The sequence below is a fragment of the Balaenoptera borealis genome, assembly GCF_965194805.1.
Source record: "Balaenoptera borealis genome assembly, chromosome: 16".
In the NCBI taxonomy this organism is placed as follows: Eukaryota; Metazoa; Chordata; class Mammalia; order Artiodactyla; family Balaenopteridae; genus Balaenoptera; species Balaenoptera borealis.
The window spans coordinates 59,510,516-59,538,333 of NC_138872.1; the positions used below are offsets into that span (position 1 = coordinate 59,510,516).

At 44.9% G+C, this 27,818-nt stretch overlaps 1 protein-coding gene across 3 annotated transcripts in view; it reads right to left on the bottom strand.

The window, feature by feature from the left end:
• LOC309613205 (uncharacterized protein) overlaps positions 1 to 27,818 on the bottom strand; it is a 179,109-nt gene that overhangs the window by 68,477 nt on the left and 82,814 nt on the right. For all 3 annotated transcript variants that reach the window (XM_082359761.1, XM_082359759.1, XM_082359760.1), the window contains exons 28-38: positions 22,201 to 22,381; positions 16,971 to 17,182; positions 15,119 to 15,307; positions 14,560 to 14,699; positions 13,367 to 13,529; positions 13,118 to 13,204; positions 10,768 to 10,905; positions 10,553 to 10,672; positions 9,332 to 9,424; positions 6,038 to 6,255; positions 4,029 to 4,213 (exon numbers count right to left, since the gene is read on the bottom strand). In XM_082359761.1, coding sequence (XP_082215887.1) covers positions 4,029 to 4,213; positions 6,038 to 6,255; positions 9,332 to 9,424; positions 10,553 to 10,672; positions 10,768 to 10,905; positions 13,118 to 13,204; positions 13,367 to 13,529; positions 14,560 to 14,699; positions 15,119 to 15,307; positions 16,971 to 17,182; positions 22,201 to 22,381 — 1,726 coding nt within the window. The remainder of the gene's footprint in view (positions 1 to 4,028; positions 4,214 to 6,037; positions 6,256 to 9,331; positions 9,425 to 10,552; positions 10,673 to 10,767; positions 10,906 to 13,117; positions 13,205 to 13,366; positions 13,530 to 14,559; positions 14,700 to 15,118; positions 15,308 to 16,970; positions 17,183 to 22,200; positions 22,382 to 27,818) is intronic.

Below are 27,818 nucleotides of genomic sequence, written 5' to 3' on the forward strand. Positions count from 1 at the left end.
CTGATTTTGAGAACTGTATTGTGGAATGTAGGAGAATGTCTTTATTTTTAGGAAATAAACATTGAACTATTTAGGGGTGAAGAACTATCATGCCTGCAGCTTAGTACAATACAGTTCAAGAATAAAAAAATTTAGGGACTTCCCTGGCGGTCCAGTGGTTAAGACTCTGTGCTTCCACTGCAGGGGGCGCAGGTTCAATCCCTGGTGGGGGAACTAAGATCCCGCATGCCACATGGCTTGGCCAAAAAAAACTTATATGCAAATAATAATGTCTTATACACACACACACACACACACACACACATATAGAGGGAGACAGAAAAACAGATAAAGAGAGAGAATAAAAATAATAAAGCAATTGTGATAAATGTCAATAATTGGTGAAGCTAGGTAAAGAGCCTATGGGATTCTTTGTAATATTCTTGCAAGTTTCCTGTAAGTCTGAAATCATGTCAAAATAAAAAGTATTAAATGTAGCCACTTTGAAAAACAGTATGGAAATTCCTCAAAACGTTAAAAATTGAACTACCATATGATCCAGCAAATCCACTCCTGGGTATTTATCTGAAGAAAATGAAAACAGTAATTAGAAAAGATATATGCACCCTTACGTTCATTGCAGCATTATTTACAATAGCTAAGATATGGAAGCAACCTAACTGTTCATTAATAGATGAATGGATAAAGAAGATGTAGTGTGTGTGTGTATGTCTATATATATATATAAAATGGAATACTACTCAGCCATAAGAAGAATGAAATCTTGCCATTTCCGACAACATGGATGGACCTAGAGGGTATTATGCTAAGTGAAATAAGTCAGACAGAGAAGGACAAAAACTGTATGATTTCACTTATATGTTGAATCTTAAAAAAAAAAAAAAACAAATAAGCAAACAAACATAAAATAGAAACAGAGTCACAGATGCAGAGAACAAACAGGTGGTTGCCAGAGGGGAAGTGAGGGGGGAGGGGAGGAAGAGAGAAATAGGTGAGGGAGATTAAGAGGCACAAACTTCCAGCTGCGAGATAAATAAGTCATGGGTATAAAATGTACAATGTGGGGAATAGAGTCAATAACTGTGCAATATCTTTGTATGGTGACATATCATAATTAGATTTATTGTAATCTGTTTGAAACACAGAAATATCAAGTCACTATGTTGTGTAACAGGAATTAACATAGTGTTGTACTTCAATTATACTTCAAAATTATACTCCAGAAACAAACTCATAGAAAAAGAGATTACTCTTCAATAAGTGGTGCTGGAAAAACTGGACAGCTACATGTAGAAGAATGAAATTAGAACATTCTCTAACACCATATACAAAAATAAACTCAAAATGGATTAAAGAACTAAATGTAAGACCAGAAACCATAAAACCCCTAGAGGAAAACATAGGCAGAACACTCTGACATAAATCGTATCAATAGCAATATTTCTTTGGATCTGTCTCCTAAAGCAAAGGAAATAAAAGCAAAAATAAACAAATGGGACCTAATTAAACTTAAAAGCTTTTGCAGAGCAAATGAAACCATCGACAAAACAAAAAGACAACCTACTGAATAGGAGAAAATGTTTGCAAATGATACGACTGATAAGGGGTTAATATCCAAAACATATAAATCGCTCATATAACTCAACATCAAAAAAAACCCCCAAAAACCCACAAACAACCCGAGTAAAAAATGGACAGACATTTTTCCGAAGAGGATAGACATTTTTCCAAAGAGGACATGCAGATGGCCAATAGGCACATGAAAAAGATGCTCAACATCATTAACCATCATGGAAATGCAAATTAAAACCACAATGGCTATCACCTCACATCTGTCAGAATGGCTATCATCAAAAAGAACAAATAACAAATGTTGGCGAGGACATGGAGAAAAGGGAACCCTCGTACATTGTTGGTGGGAATGTAAATTGGTGCAGCCACTATGGAAAACAGTACGAAGGTTTCTCAAAAAACTAAAAATAGAATGACCATATGACCCAGCAATTCCACTCCTGGGTATATACCCCCCAAAATGAAAACACTAATTCGAAAAGATACATGCACCTCAATGATCATAGCAGTACTATTTACAATGGCCAGGATATGGAAGCAATTCATCCATTAACAGATGAATGAATAAAGAAGATGTGGTATATATATACAGTGGAATACTACCCAGCCATAAAAAAAAAATGAAATTTTGTAATTTCCAGCAACATGGATGGACTTGGAGGGTATTATGCTAAGTGAAATAAGTCAGACAGAGAAAGACAAATACTGTATGATATCACCTATATGTGGAATCTAAAAATTAAACAAACTAGTGAATATAACAAAAAAGAAACAGACTCACAGATATAGAGAACAAACTGGTGGTTACCAGCGGGGAGAAGGGAGGGGGGACGGGCAAGAATGGGGTAGGGGATTAAGAGGTATAAACCATTATGTATAAAATTAAAAAGCTACAAGAATATATTGTACAACACAGGGAATATAGCCAATATTTTATAATAACTTTAAATGGAGTATAACCTTTAAAAATTGTGAATCACTATATTCTACACCTGTAACATATAATATTGTACATCAACTTTACTTCAATTTTTTAAAAAAAGATCAGATTTGTGGTTACCAGGGGTGGGGGATGTGGGGGGGATTGGATGAAGGCAATCAAAATGTACAAACTTCTCGGTGGGAATGTAAGTTGGTGCAGCCGCTGTGGAATACAGTATGGAGGTTCCTCAAAAAACTAAAAGTTACCATATGATCCAGCAATCCCACTCCTGGGCATATATCTGGACATAACTCTAATTCAAAAAGATACATGCACCCCTATGTCCACAGCAGCACTATTCACAATAGCCAAGACATGGAAACAACCTAAATGTCCATCGACAGATGAATGGGTAAAGAAGATGTGGTACATATATACAATGGGATACTACTCAGCCATAAAAAAAGACCGAAATAATGCCATTTTCAGCAACATGGATGCAACTAGAGATTATCATGCTAAGTGAAGTAAGTCAGAAAGAGAAAGACAAATACCATATGATATCACTTATATGTGGAATCTAAAAGATGACACAAATGAACCTATCTTTGAAACAGAAACAGAATCATGGATATAGAGAACAGACTGGTGGTTGTCAAGGCGGAGGGGGTTGAGAGAGGGATGGAGTGGGAGGTTGGGGTTAGCAGATGTAAACTTTTATATATAGAATGGATAAACAACAAGGTCCTGCTGTATAGCACAAAGAAGTATATTCAATATCCTATGACAAACCATAATGGAAAAGAATGTTTAAAAAAAGAATGTGTATATATGTATAACTGAATCACTTTGCAGTACATCAGTAATTATCACAACATTGTAAATCAACGATACTTCAAAAAAAATTTTTTTTAAAGTTACAAACTTCCAGTTATAAGATAAGTAAGTACTAGGAATACAATGTACAACATGATAAATATAATTAACACTGCTCTGTGTTATATATGAGAGTTGTTAAGAGAATAAATCCTAAGAGTTCTTACCATAAGAAAAAATTTTCTTTCTATTTCTTTAATTTTGTGTCTGTGTGAGATGATGGATGTTCACTAAACTTACTGTGATAATCATTTCCTGATGTATGGAAGGCAAATCATTATGTGGTACGCAAACTTATACAGTGCTTCTTGTCAATTACATCTCAATACAACTGGAAGAAAAAAAAGTGTTAGAAAAACTTTGTTTGGCGAACACTGAACCCAACTCTCCTTCCTGGTTATTTCCAATGTCCATTAGCATGTTAAGGCTCTGACAAGTCCTGCACAAGGAAGCCTGTTTAGTATTTAGACAGCAGAAGATTCACTTTGTCTGAACGGGTATTAATTTCTGACAGAGGGATTTCACCAGTGTGTGAGACACCGGAACAGAGCATCAGTGGACTTGAAAAAGTGTAGGATTTCATCTACGCTGTGGACCCACAGAAAGTGTTTGCCAGATCCCCACTGTCCCTGCCCCGTGGCGTTCCCCAGGCTCTCACCTTCTGTGAGTGTCTCCTTCTGCTTCAGCACACCTGTGAGGGTCAGAAGACGGGGCACGGCTGCCCAGGTGTGCTGGGCTCGGCTCTGCAGGGTCAGGACCTGGCCTCCCCTCTGCTCTTCAGATGCCTTGAGAAAAAGCTGCACTGTGTTGTGGTCTAGCAGTGCCTTGGAAAACAGCCAAATCCTAGGAAGGAAAGTGATGGGGGCATGGAAAACGTTGGCATCCATCCCTGCAGGCAGATGGTATTTTTCCCCTTCAAATAAGCAGGCCAGGCCATAAGAGGTGCATTCCTGAACCCCACTGTCCAGACCCATCAAGGGACTGCCTTACTGGCCCTCAGCCCACAGGGATACAGGGTAATAGGGGGTTAAGGTCATGGGCCTTGAGGTCAAACGTGGGTTCGAATCCCACTGCTGCCACTCACTCACTGTGTGGCCTTTGCACAAGGACATGACCTCCCTGAACCTCAGTTTCGTCTTCTGTAAAGTGGAGGCAAAAATGGAACTACTGATGTTGATGAGCTGACATTGCCAGTGAGGTATCGATGTATGTTATTATGGTGAGGGACAAGGGAAAACAGTCCCAGGGAGCCTGCTGTTACACCTCCTGGAGAACTGGAGCAGGGGACCTGGTCCCTACCATCCCTGTGGTGTGTCATTGATAGGACACCATAAGAGATACTTCCCTCAAGTACCAAGACCAGGAACAAGATCAGCCATGCTTTCCCTGGTGAGTATTCACACAGGTATGTGAGGGTGTGTGTGTGTTTTCCCATAAGGAAAGGCACTGTTTGCAAAAATGCCATTGGTTGGTTTCTCTTTTTTTGCACTGGCTACTAGGAAGCCCAGAGCCAAATCTTCAGCTCCACTCTAGAAAATGGCATGCATTTTGTTTACCAATGCCACTTTGAGCACCTTCCCATTTTTCCTTCCCTTCACCCTAATTTCCTTATGTGTTTTTTTAAAACCCAGAACAAGGGTTGGCAAGCTATGCACCTGTGGGCCAAAACCAGCCCAACCCGTTTAGTAAATAAAGTTTTATTGGAACTCGGCCACACCCATTCATTTACATGTCGTCTGCGAGTACTTGCAACAGAGACCACATGGCCCACAGGTCCAAAAGTATTTACCATCTGGCCCTTTCCTGTAAGTTTGCTAATTCCTGACCTAGAACAATATATATTTTCATAATCTGCCTCAAACCCTTTTTAGATTGGGAATAAGGTTGCGCAGTCGGACAGATGGATGAATAGGCAGGCGGACAGACAGCCGTAGATGGTAATTCCGGGTCAGGGTTATCTAGGACCATGTCCAAAGCCTTAAATCTCCTTGAATTCAAAAAAGCTGCCAAAGCTAGGACTGCAGACGAAAAAGGAAACTAACATTTAACAGAGACCTAATATGTGCCAGAAAGTGACGTACTCAAAGGAGCAGCTCTATGGCAGCTGGAAGTGAACATTCTCGCTGGCCAGAAGCTGGTTTGGAATTCACACGTGCTGTCCAGTTAATTCTAGGACAACCCTAAGAAGCAGGTTGAGAAACTGAGGCACAGAAGAGCACAGTGTCTCACCCAAGGTTCCCGAGGCAGCAATGGCAGAGCTGGGATTTGAACCCAGGCTGGCTCCCTATCCCAGGCCATATCATAGTGAACATGTCATTATGTGAAAATATAGTCAGAGATGACAAACTGGAGGGAAATACACCAACATATTCCCCATGACTGCCTCTAGTGATTTTTGTTTTACTCCTTATTCATTATTATAATCTTTCAAGTCATCTAAAATGAATACTGTTGTAACTAAAAAAGAAAACAGATCAAAGTGGAAAAATTAATGCCTCCTCCCTTCCATTCCCTCAAAGCCTTAAAAATCAAGAATGGCACAAACGGGGGTAATTCAGGCATGGTTCCAGAAGGCACCTCTGGGTGATGATTTTCCATCTCCCAGGACGCCAGGCCTTTGACCTCGGAGGCCCCCTCACCCCTCACAGGCCATTTGGGGACGGGCACCTGTCTGGGGCGACCTTGCCGGACAGCTGCAGCTGAACAGCTCTGGGGCCTCTGAGGACCTCCTGGCGGAGGAGGACGCCCATGCCCCAGCCCCGGCTGCTCCTCCAGGTATCCTGGCTGGCGGTGGCCTCCAGCAGAACAAGCACCTCACCAGACACGTGCACAGACAGGGAGCCGTTGAGGCTGCGCTCTCTGTAGCGCCCAGCAGCTGCCTGCACCTGCAGGGAGGCAGGAGAGAGCTCAGAAGTGGAGGGGGGACAGGAAGGGTCTGTGGGAGCTGGGAATGCAGGAGGGCCCCTTCCTCCAGGAAGTCTTCCTGAGCCACTCCAGCTCTGAGCATCATCCAATGTAGCGGACTGCAAACACTCAGGAAGAGAAATGAGACAGAGAGAAGAATGGGGGGACAGCCGTCCCTGACCCCAGCTCCTGCCCCAGGAACAGAGTCTCATCTTGTCCTTTCCACCACATATGAAGTGGGATTACTTTCTTACAAATGGGGAAACTGAGGCTCAGAGAGGATCACATATTCAACCTGGGCCTGCCTGGCTCTAAAACTCATGCTTGTGCCTGAAAAGGGGCTGCTGGGGAAAGCAGAGGACCCCTGTGCAGCTCAGTTACAGAAAAGCATGCTCCTAACAGTGTGCCCTGGGGCCCAGAGGACCCCTAGAAGCTCTGGAGGTCAAAGGGGAGAGTGCCCAGTGCATAAGGAGAGGGCCACACCTGGCGTCAGGCTGGAGCAAAGGCTTGACCAGGGCAATGGTCGGGGGGCGGGGAGGAGTGGGGGTGGGAGCAGCGAGGCCCACTCCTCCACCAGCTCTGCAGGACCTGAAGCCCCTTTCCTGACCTGGGCCTCAGTTTCCCCATCTACGGGGTAGAAACTGGCCTAGCCCGGTCTGCACATTACAATCACGTGGGAAGCTTTTATAAGTATGCCTGGTCCCTCCATATTTGAATTGATAAACTGTAGATCCATGCAATGCAATATTATTCAGTGATAAAAAGAAATGAGTTATCAAGCCATGAAAAGACATGAAGGAAATGTAACTGCATATTCTAAACGAAAGAAGCCAATCTTTTATTTCAAGGCTACATACTGAATGAGTCCAACTATATGACGGTCAGGGAAAAGGTAAAACCAAAAAGACAGAAAATGGCTCAGTGGCAGCCAGAGGTTAAGAGAGAGGGAGGGAGGAATCGGTGGGTTGAGAAGGATTTTTAGGGCAGTGAAACTACTCTGTGTGATACAGTAAAGGCTGATATACGACGTTATGCATTTGGCAAAACCCACAGAACGTACGACGCAAAGAGTGAACCCTAACGTGAACTACAGACTTTAGTTAATAATAAATTAACACTGGTCCATCAATTTTAACAAATGTACCGCACTAATGCAAGATGTTAATAAGAGGGGAAACTCTAATGTGGGGAAAGGAGGTATATGGGAACTCTCTGTACTTTCTGCTCAATTTTTCTGTAAATGTAAAACTGCTCTAAAAAATGAAGTTTATTAATTTTTTTAAAAGTGTGCCTGTGACCCCCTGACTAATCAACTCAGCATCTCCAGGCTGGGGTCCAGGTATGTTCTAAAAGCTCCCCAGGTGATTCTAACACACAGCTTGGGTTGGGAAGGTCCAGGGTACACCGTTCTTTCTCTGATTGGCTTCTGTGGGCCTGAGGGGTCCTACAGAGTGTGCGTTCTCAACAGGGGCAATATCGCCCCAAATGCATAATTCGTTCTCAGCAGGTAGGTTAAAAAAAACAACAACGTCTTATATAAGGCATAGGTATGCATCAGCACATAACAGAAATACAGGACATCTGTGGACTTAAATTTTCATAAAAGGGACGATTAGAGGAAAAAAGTGTCTAAAAAGTCTCCTTGGGCAGGGAAGCAATAATGGAAATTAGGTTGTGAAACACCAGTGAAAAGATACCCCGGAGGGATTTCAAGAGGGAGGATGGTGTTGAGAAGGCCAGGCTCCTGCCCCCAGCCCCAGCCCCCATTCAATCACAGAGATAATGTGAGCAAAGGATTCTGCTGCTTTAAAAAGTAATAATAAAGTACAAACCCATTAGGTGACCCAGCATCCATGCTTCCAGCAGGACCACCCACCCACCACCGGCCTTGAGTGCCGGAGGCTGCATGGGCTCTGCAGCCAGACTGCCTGGGTCGCCATACAAGATCCTGCACTTATGCGCTCCGTGACCTTGTACAGGTCACGTCACCTCTCTCTGTCTCAGAGTCTCATCTGCAGAATGCCGAGACAGCAGCACCACGAGGCGTCCGTGAGATGATCCACATAAAGGGTTTAGAACAGATCCTGGCACACAGTAAACACTCAACGGACATCAGCTCCCGTTACAACTGATGACAGCGACGGCACAGTTTCAAATCCTAGATGCCAGCTGCCCTTAGATGTGCCATGATTTTATATATCTCCTTGAAAGTGAAAAGGCTGCTAATGAAACAATGAACCAGCGTGGATTTGAAGACACATCTGATTTCACAGATGCCGACATGTGAAAAAACGTGCCTCTGAGAATGATCAGTTTCCATAATTCAGAGCCCTTCTCAGGCTCCACTCAAGTTTTCAAAACCCACAGGCACAGCAGGCATTTAAAAATTGCTGTCGAATTCCAGTCCTCACCCCCGCTGGGATTACCCATCTACACCTCCATCTCCCAAGCCCACGGCCTAATTCCTGCATACACAGTACACACGGGTTCCTTAGGGAAGCAACTGACATGGGGGGCTTCCTAAGGAGCCAGCCCTGGGAGAGCAGAGAACAACCTTCCCACCTGGTCTCCTTTCTCTGCCCCTTTCTTTCCTTGTAGAGTGAAACCCTTTAGTGTTTCTACCTCACACTGGGCAAAGTACTCTGGGGTTGAAAAAGCCATTCTGAAGGATCATACAGCTTCTCCCAAATCCAACTACAGGACAGGGTTTCAGGACAATTCTGCTTCTCTCCATTTTCAAGGGTGAAATGTGATCCTTTCACACACACACACACACACACACACACACACACACACACACGTCCTGCCAGGGAACTGAAAACCCTTCTTGCCTGGACAATCACTTCCAAATGATGCATTTGGAAACCTCCCTGCCATCTGTTCTTGATTCTGAAGGGGCTGTCTGGCTAAGCTTACATCGTGATGTGGCCCTCCCTCTGCTCCCTCCCCGGGGTCTCCATCCTCCTTTCCTTCCGCCCCATCTCCCAGCAAGCTGGCTGCTTGGAGACAACACTTGGCAGGTAGTTGAGGTCATCCCAAAGGGACCACCATCCATACCTGTAAGTTTGGAGGAAATGTTGGTCTGTGGGGATGTCTGAGCTGGAGGGAAAACACCAAGTGGGAGTCAGACCCGTTCAGCTGGACTGAGACCTGTTGGGAGGGGGAGTTGGAGAAGTAGGGTCAGAGGGAGCAGAAGAATGAGATGCAGAATCCCAGAAGGTGGCTGGCTGGCACGGAGGAGAGACAGGTCATCCCAGAGTCTGCCCCAAACCCGGGCCCCATGGCAGATGCCAGAAGCCACCACCCTCCCTGGATGGTTCTCAGCCTAAATCTCACTGAGGCTGCATTACTCGGAAGCTTGAGAAGTGAGGCCCAAGACACAGGGCTGGGAGGACAGCTCTGGGACCCTGCACCCCCTCCTTCCCCTGCCAGGGTGCCTGCTCATGCCTCCCATGTCCACGGCTGCCATTTATTTGACCCTGGCCATGAACTAGGCACTGGGAAGCTGGCTTTACAATTATCGTCTTATTTAATCATCACCCCTGCTCTCATATGCTGGTATTACTATTCCCATTTCACAGCTGGAAAAACTGATGCTCAGAGGGGTTAAGTAATTTACCCAAGGTGACACAGCAAGTCAGCAGTGGAGCTGGGATTTTAACTTGAAAGTTCCTTGGAGATGGGAATAGAAACACAGTCATCTGTGCAGCCCTGGTACATCACACAGAGCCTGGCACACAGCAAAGACACAATCTGTATATGGTGAATTAATGAATATACCTACAGTGGCTGCTATATATTTACCAAAATGTATTTCCTCTCCCTCCAGGACACATGGCTAAAACTACATTTCCCAGCCTCCCTTGCAGCTGGGTGGGGTCATGTGATGAGTTCTGGCCAATGGACTGTGGGCAGGAGTGGCATGGACTACGTATGGGCCTGGCCAATGAAAACCTCCTGCATAATTCTCACCCTCTTTCTCACCATCCACCAGCTGGGCAGAGCCACAAGGTGGAGGGAGCCTGGGTCCCTGATTGACTGTGGAGCAGAGCCACACTGAACTGTGACGTGACTGGGGAATAAACTTTCACAGTAAAGCAAACTTTTATTACAATAGTGCATCCTGATTCATCACATGCACGCTGCCAAAATAAGGGCTGTGTTGTCAGTTTGCCAGGGCCACCCTGCCACCTCCTGTGCTGTCCCATACAGGACATCTGCTCACTAACATTAAATCCCTTCCTCCCTCAGCAAGGAGGCAGAACTCAGTCTTCTGACCTGGGACATGACGTTGTGGTTGATGGCAGCCCGTGCATCCACACCGCAGTCAAATGCTCCCTGGTGACTCCGCCTGAAGACAATGTCCCCATCCAAACTCAGGGCCTGGGGGAACCTCAGCTAGGAAGGAACAGACAGTACCCTTTACTCTCACCAACAGTCAAGTTCTGCCTGGAGGCCACCAACCAGCATTTGCCCGATGCAGGGATGGGTACCTGGGAGGAGTGAGCCACATCCAGGGCCAGACTGTGCCAGACTTCCCCACGCCGAGATCGGTCATGGTGCAGACCCTTTAAGTGCAGCAAGACTTTCTGGTTGACTTTCAGAGTGACCTCGACGTCCTTGTTCTTAGCCTGGGTGTACAAGAACCAACGGCCCTGAGAGAGGGGACTTCCCATCACTGAGTGCCTGCAGAGGCCACCCTTGGAACCCAGCAGTTAAAGTGGTTCCCAAGATTGATGGGTGAAGGCACAGTCTACACTGTCCTGCTCACAGGAGAGAAAGTGCAGGGCAGGTACACATGGAGTCTTTGAACAGGTATGGTAAACTCCAGAGCCCACAGGTAGGATTAGTGGGGTGGGCTTGAGGGCCTGTGTCTCATTCACAGGGAGCACCCTGGTATTAGTCTGTTCTATTCACTGCTATATTCCTAACACTCAGCACAGGACCTGGCACATAGTAGGTGCTCAATAAATATCTAGAAGAACACAGAATCACTAGTTGTAGTTGTAGCCTGAAACCCCAAAGCCAAAGCCATGCTAAGTGGAAGAATGTTTAACTCACAGTGTGGCAGGCAGAATAATATCCGCCCTCCCAAAGATATCCATGTCCTCAACCCTGGAACCTGTGAATTTGTAACCTTACAGGGAAAAAGGGACTTTGTGGTTAAGGATCTTGAGATGGGGAGATTATTCTGGATTATCCAGTGGGCTAATCACAAGGGGTTTTTTTTTTGTTTGTTTTGGGGTTTTTTTTTGGCCATGCCATGTGGTTGGCATGCAGGATCTTAGTTCCCCGACCAGGGATTGCACCCGTGCCCCCTGCAGTGGAAGTATGGAGGCTTAACCACTGGACCACGAGGGAATTCCCATCACAAGGGTTTTTATAAGAGGGAGGCAGGAGGGTCACAGTCAGAGAGAGTGGAAGATGCTACTCTGCTAGCTTTTAGCAAAATGGACCATGAACCAAGAAACATGGGTGGCTTTTAGAAGCTAGAAAAGGCAAGGAAACAGATTCTCCCCTGGAGCCACTAGAAAGAATGCAATCCTGGCAATACCTTGATTTTAGCCAAGTGAAACCCATTTTGGATTTCAGATCTCCAGAAGTGTAAGATATATTTGTGTTGTTTTAAGCCGCTAAGGTTGTGGTAATTTGTTATAGTAGCAATAGGAAACGCATACACATAGCTAATCACTTATTCACTCAACAACCATTTAGCTTCTGCCCATGCAAGGTACAAGTAGCAGGTTGCCATCTTTTCCCATCTGTGCTGACTGAGAAGTTAAAAATTTCTTGCCACAGAATTTTATCATTGGTGTACGTCTTTAAAAGAATACACGGCTTTATTTTACAGCCTGGATGGAGGAAGAATAAACAAAGGTCCAAGAGAAGAGAAAAATGTGTGTCATTAAACAAAGACAGGGTTTTAAAAACAACGGACAGCCAAATTAAACTACAGTAAAGGATCCCCATCTACTTGTTTCTAGCCTGTTGTTGGCGGGTGGGTCAGATCTTCTGATTATTTTAAATTAGGAGCAGAGATCCGGGTTTTACTCCCAGTCTTCTGATTTTAAATGTTGATAATTTATTATTTTTTTAATTTAAATTCTGACCGGGCCAAACAAAACACATCTGCAGGTTGGATTCGGCCCACGTCACCATTTTGCAATGTCTGGTTTAGAAACAGTACACATCACTGGGAAACATTTCTGCAGGTGTTCTGGGTGGCCGTCCTGCCCGCTGTTTCCCCTCAGGAGCTCCAAGGACTTCAGCTCCCAAACCTGGGGACTGCTTACAGCCCACTTCAACAAGCGGGGAAGTGAGGCCCCAGAAGCACAGGTCTCCATGCTCAACAGCTGGCCCGGTTTCACCCTCAGGCCTTTGGATATCCCACAAGGGAGAAACCACCACTATCTTCCTTGTCCAGGGCCCAGCATACAGTAGGTGCCAATAAATGCTTGCTGGAGAATGGAGTCACCTCCCAGAGATGCCACTCCTAGAGGGATCAGGAAGGAGACTTGGATGAGGGCCTATGGCCATGTCGTAAGTACTCGAGAGAGATCACTGTACTACACTTTGATCCTCACAACCACTGTGTAAGAGTGTTGCTGTCTCCATTGTACAGACGAGGAAACTGAGGTCCAGAGACATGAGATAACTTGCTAAGGACACAGAGGCAAAATGAGTTTCACTCCTAGGAAGACTAATGTCAAGTAGGTTGGATCAGGCAGAGAAAGTGGAACAGAAAACTCAGGCAGGGGAATGTTTTGTTCATCCAGCTGAGAGAAGATGACAGCTTGAACTGGGGACCGCTGGGGTGAAAAGGTCTCTGGGATCCTTACTTACGATGTGCCGTTTCCACGTAACCACGCACCCCTCCACGTTCCTGGGGATGGCCTTGCCGTTGTATGGGTGGGTCAGGCCCGCGCAGACCTGGGAGGGACAACCACACACACACACACACACACACACACACACACACACACACACACACACACACACACACACACACACACACAGAGATGGGTCAGAGGCACATGGGGCCCTCCCTCCCGCTCTCAGGCCCCTTCCCACCGCACCCTGGAGCCCACTCACGTATGGGTGCCCGGCCTGGTAGCCCAGGACTACGGTCTGCAGGGTCTCCTCCTGGCCATCCAGGACAACCCTCGTCTCCAGGGAGTAACGCTGGTGCTGTCTGTCTGCCGTGAAGGTCTCCTGCAGGAGGATGCTTTGCGGGACGGGCAGAGTCCAAGGGTGCCTGGCGTGGAGAGGGGGAAACAGGCTGAAGTCATTAAAGCAGCTGGCAGGGTCAGGGGACAACTGTGGCCCAGGGGCTCAGACTGGGCCTGTCACTGTCTTGCAGAGTTAAGACTTTGTCACAGACAGGAGAAGAACATCAGGACACACGTCAGCCCTGTGCATTACATTTGCCAATCAACACCCATTCACCATCCCGCTGTGCCCTCTCGACAACCCAGTGAGCTGGACACAACTGGGGTCACCACTTGGCAGCAGAGACTCAGGGTCCAGGCCGCACATGGGGTCTGGAGTCACACAGACTGGGGCTGGAATCCAGGCTCAGCCTTTCACTAGCTCTGTGACCTTGGGCAGCAAAGGACTTGACTCCTCTGTACCTCAGTCTTCCCATCTGTCAAGTGGGGGCTAAAATAATAATACCCAACTCACACAGCGGTGGGGTTATTAGGGATAATGTATGTGCCACGAATGCAAACGCCCTAGGGGCAAGGATTTCTGTCCTTTTTATTCTCTTCTGTTCTCCACAGGCTCAGAAAAGTGCTTGGCACATACTAGGTGCTCAATAAATATACATGAAATAAAGAAATGAATGAGACCTTTGCAAATGACAGTTGCTGTTACTTTTGGGTTATTGCTGTTGTTTTGACAGTAGATGGCTAAGGTCCCTCAGCTGGTCAGTGCACAGCCTGGACTTCAGGCTGTTGACTCCAACCCTGTGCTGTTCGCCCCCCACAAAGAACAAGCTTTTTAACCCCTGTGCCTCCAAGAACTGAAATGGTTCCCCAGAGCAGCTTTCAGGTTAGGGTGAGGAGACTGATTTCTGTGCCCACCGTAGCACACTAATGGAAGGGGGTGAGGGACATGGGGGCTTTCGGGGGGGTAACTCGTCTCTGAGCTCTGGATTCTGTCTGGGCCCCTCCAGGCAGCACTGCACACCCTGCTCCCTGGTGACCCTCCACACTGGAGAAGGGGAGAGCCAGGCCGGCACCACACCTCAGGGGAATCGGCCTGGGGGAAGGGGCCAAACATACCTAAGGAAGAAAGTCCCCTGCTTCTGGTACAACCTCCTGTCTTGCATTAGCTCCTCCAGTTCGCCCTCCAACTGCAGGCCCTGAGGCTGGCCCCCGGCACTGGCCCCCAGAGCCGTCAGCAACACGTGGCTCTTCCATGGCTGCAACGAGGACCAGGCTGATGCAGAGGGATGCCCGCAGGGTCCAAGCTGCTAAACATCCTGCCCTGGGGGTCACCAAGGGCAGCTCCCACTGCCCGCTCATCACCCTGGGAATGACCACCCGAGAAGGGCTGCTGCCTCCACCTCATCAGACCACGAGGTGGCACAGGGACACTGCCATGGCCAGACCTCCGCAGGTGCCCAGGAGGAACGAAGGACTTGGGCTTCCAGCTCCAGGTGTCTGACCTTTGCTCTGGGGTCTGTGCTAATATGGCTGGGGTCCATTTTACAGATAAAGAAACTGAGGCTCAGGGAGGCCCAAGGTCATAGGCCAAGCTAGTAGCCCTTTCCCATCCCAGGTGATGGATTTGGGGTCTCTCGATGGCAGAGCCTCCAGCACAGGCCGCCTGGACCCTTACCTGCTCTGTATGCCTGTAGGCCACCGTTAAATTCAGCTCCTGCTGGGGGCCCTTCAACCAGCCGTGAAGGATCTTACGGTCCTGGCTGTTCTCGGCCTGGATCTCACCCTGCATTGCTGCACTCCAGGCTGATTCTACTTCACTCCAGCTGCGAAAGATGCTCTGTGCCACGGCTGTCACTGTGGAAACCTGCAGTGAGGGTGAAGAGGCTGACCAATGCCTTTGCACACCCTATTTCCTCCTCCTGGGATGCCCTTTCTCCCCAGTCCCACTTGGTGAACTCCCACTCATCCTTCAAAACCCCTCCAATGCCATCTCTGCTAGGCGTTTTCCGATGGGTCCAAGCAGAATTGGTTGTTCCGTACAGGGGCATGAGGAAAGAGGAAAAACTACTCTCTCTCTCTCAACCCCGAACAGAGAGAGAATCTGAGTTATCAGAGAAGACCATCCCTTCCCCTCTCTCCCCTTCAGCTCAAGGAGGGAATAGGATCTCACTGAGCCACTGTTATTAGCAGGCAGGGTCTCTGTGTCTTAAAGGGCACACGCTTGCAGGTGGCCTTCTGTCCCTGCATCATCGTCATGGTGTTCAGAGCCCTGGGAAGAGCTGCGTGGTACTTTGGCTTGCACTGGGGCTGGGGGAGGCACAGCACTTCAGCCCTGTGCTGGGCTGTGGGCCCCAGCACACCGCCCTCGGCACAAGCCCTACTAGGAACATCAAGGTGCCTCGTGCCCGGCTGGTCTCTGTCCCTTGTTCACGCAGCTCCCTCAGGAGACTCACGAGGAGAGGTGACGGGGCCAAGATGGGCTTTGGGAATTACTGAACCTCCTGACAAATACTAGAACTCCCCAAGACCTTACCCCCTATGTCACTGACCTCAGGTCACCCCCAGAACCTGCAGGCCCTTCACTGCTGGCTTCCCCATTTCAGCAAATGGCACCTGCTTCCACCCAGCTGCTTGAACCAAAAACTTGGGGTTACTTGTCTTTTCTTCACCCCCTCCCCCAACCAATCCATCAGCAAATCTGTCAGCAAATCAGTCAGCTACACCTTCAAACCACCTCGGTTGTCATCTCCCAGGCCAGGCCACCATCTGCCCCTCCCTGGGCTGGGTCATCTGAAGGAACGGGCTGGTCAACCCCACCTTGTGTCCTGTCCTGGCTCTATCTGTCACACAGTGGCCTCCTCAGGGTCCCTAAGCTTGCCAGGAGTCACCTGCTCCTTCCGACTCCACTCTGGTGCCACCTGGCCCCTGCCTCAGAGGGGACTGAGCTGTCCCCTAACACACCCACCGAGCTGCCTCCTTCTGGGCCCACGTCAGGCCTGGACCACACCCTGTGTCCGCTGATCATCCCAACACAGGGAGAGGCTTGATGTGCCAGGTTCCCATGTGTGACACCAGGGAAGTCCTTCTCTGGTTGGTTTTCTTCCAAACTCTGTTATGCTTCTACGGTCAAACGATCAAACGTGTGCAAAGAAGCAGACTTACACTGAGCAGGTGGTGGGAAACTGACCTACATCCTTGAAGTTTCCATTCTGGGTTTAGGCAAAAGCCTGATGTCTACTTGTTTCCGAGGTACCAGTTCAACCTACTTTAATATTTTACTTTATCAGCTGCTAAGCAAGAATATGGGAAATTGAGATTTATTTTGTTTCCCTCTCCCAAACTCACTTGGCAACAAATTCTGAAGAATGTTAATAGTGCGTGAGCCAGACTTCACACATCTGTGACCTGTTATCGACCCCGGACCTCGGTTTTAACCCTCTGCACAGAAGATCTAAACTGCAGGAAATCAGGCTCCCTGTCTGCGGGGGCGGGAGTGAGGGGCAGGTGGTGTGGCCAAGCATGCGCACCCGGAGGTAGGTGGTAGCTGGGGTGTAGACGTGGATCTTGCCCTCCCTGTGGAGGCCCTGGATCTTGCAGGCCATGTTCATCACCAGATTCTTGAGGGTCCAGGCCTTGCCCAGTGTCAGCTCCAAAACAGCCTGGAACGTGGCTCGGTGGGACCAGTACAGCCTGTGAGCCGCAGAGACCATCAGCCATGGACTATCCAGGTTCAAGGCTCCTGAGAGAGGCAGAGAGGAAGAAACTGGTATCCCCGGCAAGAAGGGAGCTTTTGAAGAAGGGAGCGCAGGCAGCGAGCTAGAGGCTCCCATAGTCTCATCACGGTCACTATGGGCATATCTCAAAACTTGGGGGCTTCCCTGGTGGCGCAGTGGTTGAGAATCTGCCTGCCAATGCAGGGGACACGGGTTCGAGCCCTGGTCTGGGAAGGTCCCACATGCCGCGGAGCAACTAGGCCCGTGAGCCACAATTACTGAGCCTGCACGTCTGGAGCCTGTGCTCCGCAACAAGAGAGGCCGCGATAGTGAGAGGCCTGTGCACCGCGATGAAGAGTGGCCCCCACTTGCCGCAACTAGAGAAAGCCCTCACACAGAAACGAAGACCCAACACAGCCATAAATAAATAAATTTAAACAAACAAACAAAAAACAAAAAGAAATACAACCAAATTAATTAAAAAAAAAAAACTTGGAATGACTGGGACGGAGCATAAGGGAACTTTCTGGAATGATGGTAACGTTCTGAATTTTGGCAGGCGCTTGAGTTTCACAGGTCTGTGCACCTGTCGAAACTCATCAAATGGTACCTTGGAGATGTGTGCAATTCGCTCTAGCTAATGATATAATACTGAAATGTGTAGGGGTGAAACTGTACTGAAGTTTACAACTTAATTTGACCTGCGCCAGGAAATAAGATGGACGGATAAGTGGGCAGATGTGTAAGAAGGCAGGTGGAGTAAAGTGTTAATGGTAGAATCTAGGTTGAGATTATGTTGGTGTTCACTGCACAACTCTTTGCACTTTTCTGTATGTTTGAAATTTTTTCATGATGACATATTAGACAAAAGAAATGCTGGGACAGTTGGAGAGGGGGCACTGGGGTGTGGCGATCAAGAACATGGCCTTTACTCTTCCAAGCTGTGTGACCTCTTCGAACCCATGCTTCCATCATCTGTAAAATGGGTACAACAGTACTGATCCCTGGGTCTTGGGATAGAGGAAGCACCCATTCAGAAGAGTAAAGACCAGTCACCACCATCATCAAAAAGTTGACATTCTGCATAAACTTTTGCCCTTCCATGATGAACTAAAACCAGGTTGCTGGACCCCTCTCATATTTTGTAATGAATACTCCCAATCACTCAAGGACTAATTCAGTAAATATTGCTCGAGACACTTGGGACTTGGCAGTGAACAAGGAGGCATAGTCACTGCCTTCATGGAACTTGCAGTTTGTGGGTGGTAGGGGGATGGGGGAAGAGATCTCGAACAAATAAACGTATAATGAGACCTACCTAAGGAGAAAATGCTGAGTGCTAGGAAGGAAAAGAAAGAGGGAGTTAGACTAAGGCCAGGCAGGTCAGTGAAGGCTCCCATGAACACATAACCACTGAGCTGAGCCCTAAATGAGAGGCAGTGGAGTCTGTCAAAGGGAAGAAACCCTCCCCCACCTCCTGCTGGGGATGGGAGATTCACTATGTGGGGAAACTGAGGCAGGGAGGCCAGGATGCAGGGGGATCCAACACAGAGAGGGCAGTGGGTGAGCTGCCAAGTTGAGAACAGGGAGATACTGAAGAGAGAGCAGCCCAATGCCCTGCCCTGAGGTACCAGTCCCACAGGAGATGGGAAGATTGCTCCACAGAAGAACAGAATAACTGAAAAAAAAAAAAAAAAAAGGTCCACAGATATGGGCCCCAGGTCCTCAGGGAGAGCCAGGACCCCACCCAACCACACAACAGGGAAGCCCACCAGTCAGCAAGAGCACCTCCACACATACATATATGCGACGGAATATTACTCAGCCATAAAAAGAATGAAATAATGCCATTTACAGCAACATGGATGGACCTAGAGATGATCATACTAAGTGAAGTAAGTCAGAAAGAGAAAGACAAATACCATATGATATCACTTGTATGTGGAATCTAAAAAAATGATACAAATGAACTTATCTATGAAACAGAAACAGACTCACAGACATAGAGAACAGACTTGTGGTTGCCAAGAGGGTGGGAGGTGAGGGAGGGAAGGATTGGGAGTTTGAGATTAGCAGATGCAAACTAGTATATACAGGATGGATAAACAGCAAGGCCCTACTGTATAGCACAGGGAACCATTCAATACCCTGTGATAAACCATAATGGAAAAGAATACGAAAAAAATGCCTATATATGTATAACTGAATCACTTTGCTGTACAGCAGAAATTAACACAACACTGTAAATCAACTACACTTCAATAAAATAAACTTTTTAAAAAAGAGCACCCCCCCACACACACATAGAGCATCCTTCCAAACAGGTTCCAAGTGACCGACTCTTAAACAAAAGCACATATCCAAGTCTTGCCTGGCATGTGGGAAAAGCCACTAACAGGAACTTCAGAAATAAAAAGAAACTCAGGGAGAACAGACCAAAGCCCCCCAATTCTATAATTTATGCTCTCAGAGAGGAGAAGATAATGCATTCACGGAGCAGGACACTCTAAGAAAAGAACTTTCAGGAACAAAAAATGAGCTCTTGGGAATATAAGCTAGCTAAAATGAAAACAACAGTAGAGGGGCTGGCAGATGAAGTTGAGGAAATCAGCCCTCACAACAGAACAAAAGGACAAAGAGATGGAACAAAGGAGAGAAAAGAAAGAAAATTAAAGGCTTAGTTTCTGAGGAAAACATCTGACCAACAGGAATTCCAGAACACAGAAGGAAGGAAATTACCAAAGAAACTGTACAAGAAAATTACCAAGACCCAAATGGTGTGTCTCCAAATGGAAAGGGCCTAAGTGCTCAGTACGGTGAATGAAAAGAGATTCACACCAAGGCTCATCATCATAAGATTTAAAGACACTAGGAATAAAGAGAAGCTCCTGGAAGCTTCCAGAGAGTGAGAAAAGGGTCATAGACAAAAGATGTTGGATCACAGATAGCACCAGACCTCTCAACTGATTCAAATCAACAGTGGAGCAATGGCTTCAAAAATCCCAAGGGAAAATAATTTCCAGCCTAGAATTCTCTGTTCAGCCAAATCAAATAAAGACAGTTTAGGGACTTCCCTGGTGGTCCAGTAGTTAGGAGTTTGCCTTCCAATGCAGGAGGTGAGGGTTCCATCCCTGGTCGGGGAGCTAAGATCCCATATGCCTCGCGGCCGAAAAACCAAAACATAAAACAGAAGCAATATCGTAACAAATTCAATAAAGACTTTAAAAACGGTCCACATCAAAAAAAAAAAAAAAAAAAGACAGTTTAAACATTCAGGGTTTCAAAATGTTTACATCCTGTTATAGGTTGAATTGTATCTGTCAAAAAGATATGAAGTCCTAACCCCTGGTACCTCAAAATGTGACCTTATTTGGGAATGGGGTCATTGCAGATAAAATTAGTTAAAATAAGATCATACTGGAGTAGGGGAGGCCCTAAATCTGATATGAGTGGTGTCCTTATATGAAGAGAGAAGTTTGGACACAGACACAGACACACACACACAGAGCACCATGTGACAACAGAGGCAGAGATTAGAGCAATGTAGCTACAAACCAAGGAACATCAAGCATCAGTGGTCACCGCTAGAAGTAGGAAGAGGTGGGAAGGATTCTACCCAGGGTCACAGAGAGCAAGTGGCCCTGCTGACGCCTTAATTTCAGAATTCTAGTCTCGAGGACTGTGAGAGAATAAATTGCTGTTGTTTAAAGCCACCCAGTTTGTGGTAATTGGTTAAAGCAGCCCTTGCTAATGAATATATCTCCCATGCACCCTCTCTCAGGAAGCTACTGGAAGATGCACTCCATTGGAACAAAAGAGTTAACCAAGAAAGAAGATGACATGAGTGCAAGAAGCAGGGGCTGTGACCCAGAGAAGTGGAAGGCACTCCCAGGATGATAGTGAGGGGATGCCCTAGGACTACAGCTGTGCAACTCGTCTACACTGGAGCAGCAGAACAGAGGCTCCAGGAAGAGGGTCTACAAGAAAAATATGAGAACTGATTGAAGCTGATAAGTAATCTGACGTGTTCAACCATCTGGAGAAGAGTTTTGCATTGTTGCTAAAAATTCTGGGAATAATCCGTAGGAGGAAAATAGAAAACTAATCAAACAGGAAAAAAAGGCTATTATAACTCCAGGAAAAACAAAATGTTAGAATCCTAGTATACCATGTGCCTCAGCTGTGAGGGACATTTATCATCACAATGATGTAAACATTGAATATTAACAAACTATAACTCTTTTAGGGGGATGGAGGGAAATAGGCATGTGAAAAGGGGCTGGTGTAAGAGTTAAATTTTCTTCCTCTCTAGTAAGAAACATATTGAGAATGCCTATGAAAGAAAAATCAAGAAATAAGTGTGATTATTTTAAAAGATGGAGGGTCTGATGAGAAACAGCAAAAAGAATTTACAGTGCTTGCCATTTTCAGCAAAATCTGGGATTGGAAGACGTGAAGCAGAAAATTACTGTATTTGTTATAACTTTAACTTTTAAAAACTTAAAATTTTTTCAAGTACATATTACATGAACACAGAGAATATTATGAGCTCCCATATAACACTCACCCATCTTCAACAATTACCAAGTCATAGTCTAATTCACTTTTTAAACTATGTATTACTTCAATAAAAATAAAAATTAGTTCAAAAAAATTAATTCAAGGATAAAACCATGGTAAATTCATTTTTTAAATGAGAGAAAGAGTGTTCCAGGGAGAAAGAACAGCAAGTGCAAAGGCCCTGAGGTATGTCTGGGGAACAGAAGAGAGGCCAGTGGGGCTGCAGGATGATGGGCAATGGGAAAAGTAGGGTGAGATAAGGTTGGAGAAGTAGGCAAGGGCCTGTAATGTAGTGCTCTGTCAGTGAGGGTAAGAAATCAGGATGTGATTTTAAGTTCCCTGGGATGCGTGTGAGGTCTGAGTCTTGAATTACCCAGGCAAACAAAAGGGAAGGGTGTTCCAGTTATTGGGCAAGGCTTGAGCAAAGGCCTAGAGGGCAAAAATCTTCACCACTAGCCAAGGACACTCCCTAGATGACACTCACCTTCCCACTTCCACAGGGTGGCCCTGGATGTGTCCTTCCACTGCAAGCCTGCCACAAAGGGCACCCGCCCATTGTACTGCACCTTCAGGTACGTGCTGCTCTCCACGTGGGGCTGGCGGAGGCTCAAGTGGTGCAGCTGAGTATGGTAATCCACCTGCCTCGCAGGCACCTGCAGCACAAACTGGAGGAGACCCACACCCAAGATGCAAATCAGATCACGCTGTTCCTGACCGAGAACATTCCATTGGCTCTCCACTGCAACCTGAGCTCCCTGGCTACCAGGAATTGCCCCACCCCACCCCAAAAAGAAACCCTGCACTCATTAGCAGTCACTCCCCATTGCCTCCTTCCCATAGACCCCGGAAACCTTTAACCTACTTTCTGTCTCTACGAATTTACCTATTCTGGACATTTCTTACAAATAGAATCATACAGTATGTGGCCTTTGGTGTCTGGCTTCTTTCACTTAGCATGATGCTTTCAAGGTTCATCCATGTTGTAGCAGGTGTCAGAACTTCACTTTTATTACTGAATAATGTTCTATTGTGTGGATAAATCACTTTATCTATTCATCCACTGATGAACATTTGGGTCGTTTCTACTTTTGGGTTATTATGAATAATGCTGCTATAAATGTTTTGTGTGGACATAAGTTTTCAATTCTCTTGAGTACCTAGGAGTAGAATTGGTGGGTCATATGGTAACTCTGTGTTTAACATTTTAAGGAAACACCAAATTCTTTTTCCAGTCACAGCATTTTATGATCCCACCAATATGAGTTCTAATTTCCCTGCATCCTCACCAACACTTGTTATTGTCTCTTTTTTTTTTTCCGTTTCAGCTATGCTAGTGGATTTGAAGTAGCATCTCACTGTGGTTTTGATTTGAATTTTCCTAATGACTAATTAGGTTAAGCAACTTTTCATGTACTTATTGGCCACTTGTGTACCTTCTTCAGAGAAATATCTATTCAAATCCTTTGTCTTTTTCTTGTTGAGTTGTAAGAGTTTTTCATATATTCTGGATACAAATCCCTTATCAGACATATGATTTGCAGATGTTTTCTTCCCTTCTGTGGGCTATTATTTCACTTCCTTGATGGTGTCCTTTGAAGCACAAATGTTTTTAAGTTTGATGACGACCAAAGGATTTTTGTTATTACTTATACTTTCAGTCTCATATCTCAGAAACCCTTGCCTAATCCAAGGCCATAAAGATTTACTTTTATGTTTTCCTCTAAGAGTGTCATAATTCTTAAATTTAGGTCTACAACCTATTTTGAGTTAGTTTTTATAGATGGTATGAGGTAAGGGTCCAACTTCATACTCCTACACGTGAGTATCCATTGTCCCAGCACCATTTGTTGAAAAGACTATTCTTTCCCCTCTTCAATTATCTTGGCACCCTTGTTGAAAATCAACTAACTGTAAATACAAGGGTTTATTTCTGGATTCCCAATTCTATTCTGTTGGTCTATATGTCTATCCTTACACCACTACCATAATACTGTCTTAATTACTGTAGATTTGAAGTAAGTTTTGAAATCGATAAAAGTGAATCCTCCAACTTTGTTCTTCTCTTTCAAGACAGTTGTGTCTACTGTGGGTCCCTTGAAATTCCACATGAATTTTAGGATCAGCTTGTCAATTTTAGCAAAAAGATAACTCGGGTTTTGACAGGAATAGATGGGGACCATTGAATCTGTAGATCACTTTAGGAAGTATTGCCAACTTCACATTAAATATTCCAATCCAGGTACATGGGATGTCTTCCCATTTATTTAGGTTTTCTTGAATTTCTTTCAACAATGTTTTGTAGTTTTGAGAGTATTAGTTTTACATTCTTTTGTTAAATTTATTCCTAAGTATTATTCTTTTTGATGGTAATGTAAATGAAATTGCTTTCTTAATTTCATTTTCAGGTTTTTCATTGTTAGTGTAGAGAAATACAACTAATTTTTGTATATTAATCCTGTATCCTGAAACTTTGATGAACTCATTTATTAGCTCTAATAGATTTTTTGGTGAGTTCATTCGGGTCTTCTATATACAAGATCATATCATCTGTAAATAGAAATAGTTTTACTTCTTGCTTTCCAATCTAGATGCCTTTTCTTCATTTCTTTTTTCTTTTTCTTTTTTTTTTTTCTTTTTGGCCTAATCGCCCTAGCTAGAACCTCCAGCACAATGTTAAATACAAATAGTGAAAGCAGACATCCTATCTTGTTACTGATCTTAGTGGGAAAGTATTTAGCCTTTTGCCATTAAGTATGATATTAGCTGTGGGTTTTTCATAGATGGCCTTTATCAGGTTGAGGAAGTGCCCTTCCATTGCTAGACTGTTGGGTACTTTTATCATGAAAAGGTATGGTGTTGTGCCAGATACTTTTCTGTGTCTATTGAAATGATCATCTGGTTTTTGTCCTTTATTCTATTAATATGATGTATTACCTTGATGGATGTTCAAATGTTAAACCAGCCTTGCATTCCTGGGATAAACCCCATTTGGTCATGTTGTGTAATCCTTTTTATATATTGCTGAATTCAGTTTGGTAGTATTTTCTTGCGGATTTTGCATCTGTATTTATAAGAGATAATGGTCTTCAGTTTTTCTTTTCTTATGATGTCTTTCTCTGGTTTGGGCATCAGGATAATAATGGCTGCATAGAATGAACTGGGAAGAGTTTTCTCTTGACAGATCATTTAGTCAATTATTTTATAGTAAATTTATTTTATAGTAAATTAATTCTGGCACTATCCAGTCCAGCCAAGAGGCTAAGGGCCTGAGGTTTGAAACGAGGCAGACTGGACTTTCAATCCCAATTCTGCCACATAGTAGCTGTGAGACCTCGGCTAAGTCTGTTTACACCATTTCTCTTCTGTAAAGTGAGAACAGATAATTCTTGCCTCACAAGGATTAAATGAGATAATACAAACAAAGCTTCTGACACATGGTCTGGCAATAATTAATGGCTCACCATTGATCACTCTGCCTTTCCCTCTTCTACTCACTGTCAGCTTCTTAAAGATAAAGATTATTTTACTCATACCTGTCTCCCCAGAACCTAGCATGGTGTCTGCCACACTTATGAAGGCTTGCAGAAATGCTGCCACAAACCTCTAATCTTTTCACTAAAACCCTCGGGGCCAGATGTTTTCCAGAAAAAAGAAACTTCTTCTGCTTCTGTTGACAGAAGCAGGGCGTGATCAGAGGTAGGTAAGGTTATCCAAGGACGACTTCAATCAAGAATATGATTCAATAGGGGCTTCCCTGGTGGCTCAGTGGTTAAGAATCTGCCTGCCCAATGCAGCAGACATGGGTTTGAGCTCCGGTCCGAGAAGATCCCACATGCCGCGGAGCAACTAAGCCCATGTGCCACAACTACTGAGCCTGCGCTCTAGAGCCTGCGAGCCACAACTACTGAAGCCCGCATGCCTAGAGCGTGCTCCGCAACAAGAGAAGCCACCACAATGAGAAGCCCGCGCACCGCAACAAAGAGTATGCCCTGCTCGCAGCAACTAGAGAAAGCCCGTGCACAGCAACAAAGACCCAATGCAGCCAAAAATAAATTAATTAATTAATTAACAACAACAACACGCGAAGTTCTCCAAGATCCACTGCTAAAGGACATACAACATGATTCACCAAACAAAACTAAGTGCTTGTGACAGCTCCACAGAGCAAATGTATAGACAAAGATCTCCTTTCCAGTTCTCCAGACTATAACCATGGTTCTCTCCAGGCAGCTGAGGAGGGGACCAGGAAAAGGGATGGTAACTGTGAAAGGGAATTTTAGCCTTACTTTAAATGTTATATGTTTTCACAAGGAGAATTTATCCATGGAGTATTGGTATGATTTAAAATCAACGTAATACTTAGGAATGAAGTTAAGCAGGGAGGCAAAAGACTTGTACACTGAAAACTACAAAACATTGCTGAGAGAAATTAGAGAAGACATAAATAAATGGAAAGACATCTTGTGTTCATGGATTGGAAGACTTAATATTGTTAAGGTTCAATACTACCCAAAGCAATCTACAGATTTAATGCAATCTCTATCAAAATCTCAATGGTATTTTTTTGGTAGAAATAGAAAAGTCCATCTTCAAATTCATATGGAATCTCAAGGGACCCCCAAATAGCCAAAACAATCTTGAAAAAGAAGAACGAAGTGGGAGGTCTCACAAAGCTACAATAATCAAAATAGTATGTTGTGACATAAAAGACAGACACATAGACCAATAGAATACAATAGATTGCCCAGAAATAAACTCTCACATTTATGGTTGGGGGAAAGGACTGTCTTTTCAACAAATGGTGCTGGAAAAACTGTATATTCACTGCAGAAGAATGAAGTTGGATCCTTATCTTATACCATATACACAGTTTAACTCAAAATGGATCAGAGACCTAAACATGAGACCTAAAACCATAAAACTCTTAGAAGAAAACATGGGATTGAAAAGCTTCGTGACATTGGATTTGGTAATTGATTTATTGAACATGACACCTAAAACACAGGCAACAAAAGTAAAAATAAATAAGCTGAATGACATCAAAATTAAAAATTTTTGTGCAACAAAGGATGCTATTCATAGTAAAAAGGCAACCCACGGAATGGGAGAAAATATTTGTAAACTACATATCTTATAAGGCGTTAATATCCAGAACATATAAAGAACTACAATTGAACAACCACAACAACAACAAAATCAAACAACCTGATTCAAAATGGGCTAAGGATTTGAATAGACATTTCTCTAAAGATGATAATTAAACAGCCAATAAGCCCATGAAAAGATGCTCAACGTCATGAGTCACTAAGGAGATGCAAATCAAAACTACAAGAAGATCCTCATACGCATTAAGATGGCTACTATTAAAAAAAAATCCAGAAAGTAAGAAGTGTTGGTGAGGATGTAGAGAAACTGGAACCCTTGTGTACTGATGTTAAGATGGTGAAATGGTGCAGCTGCTATGGAAAAGAGTATGGCAGTTTCTCAAAAAATTAAAAGTCGGATTATTGTATGATCCAGCAATTCCACTTCAGGATATACACCCCAAAGAATGGAGAGCAGGGACTCATACAGATATTAGTACACCCACGTTCATAGCAGCACTATTCACACAAGCCACATGTGGAAGCCAAGTGTCCACTGATAAATGAATGGATCAAAAAAACGGGGTCCATCCATACAATGGAATACTATCCAGACTAGGAAGGAAATTCTGACTCATGTTACAATGTGGATAAACCTTGAGGACATTATGCTAAGTGAAACAGGCCAGTCACAAAAAGGCAGATACTATACAATTCCACTTATATGAGTTTACCTAGAGTAGTGAAATTCAGAGAGACAGAAAGTAGATTGGTGGTTGCAGGGCCTGGGGGAGGGAAGAATGGAGAGTTACTGTTTAATGGGTACAGAGTTTCACTTCTATGAGATGAAAAAGTTCTTGAGATAGACGGTGGTGATGGCCGCACAATATGAATGTGCTTAATGCTGATCTGTATGCCTAAAAATGGTGAAAACGGTCAACGTCATGTTACGTATATTTTACCACAATTAAACATTTTTAAAAACAATTAGGAAACTCAGAAAGGTAACATGTGCCTT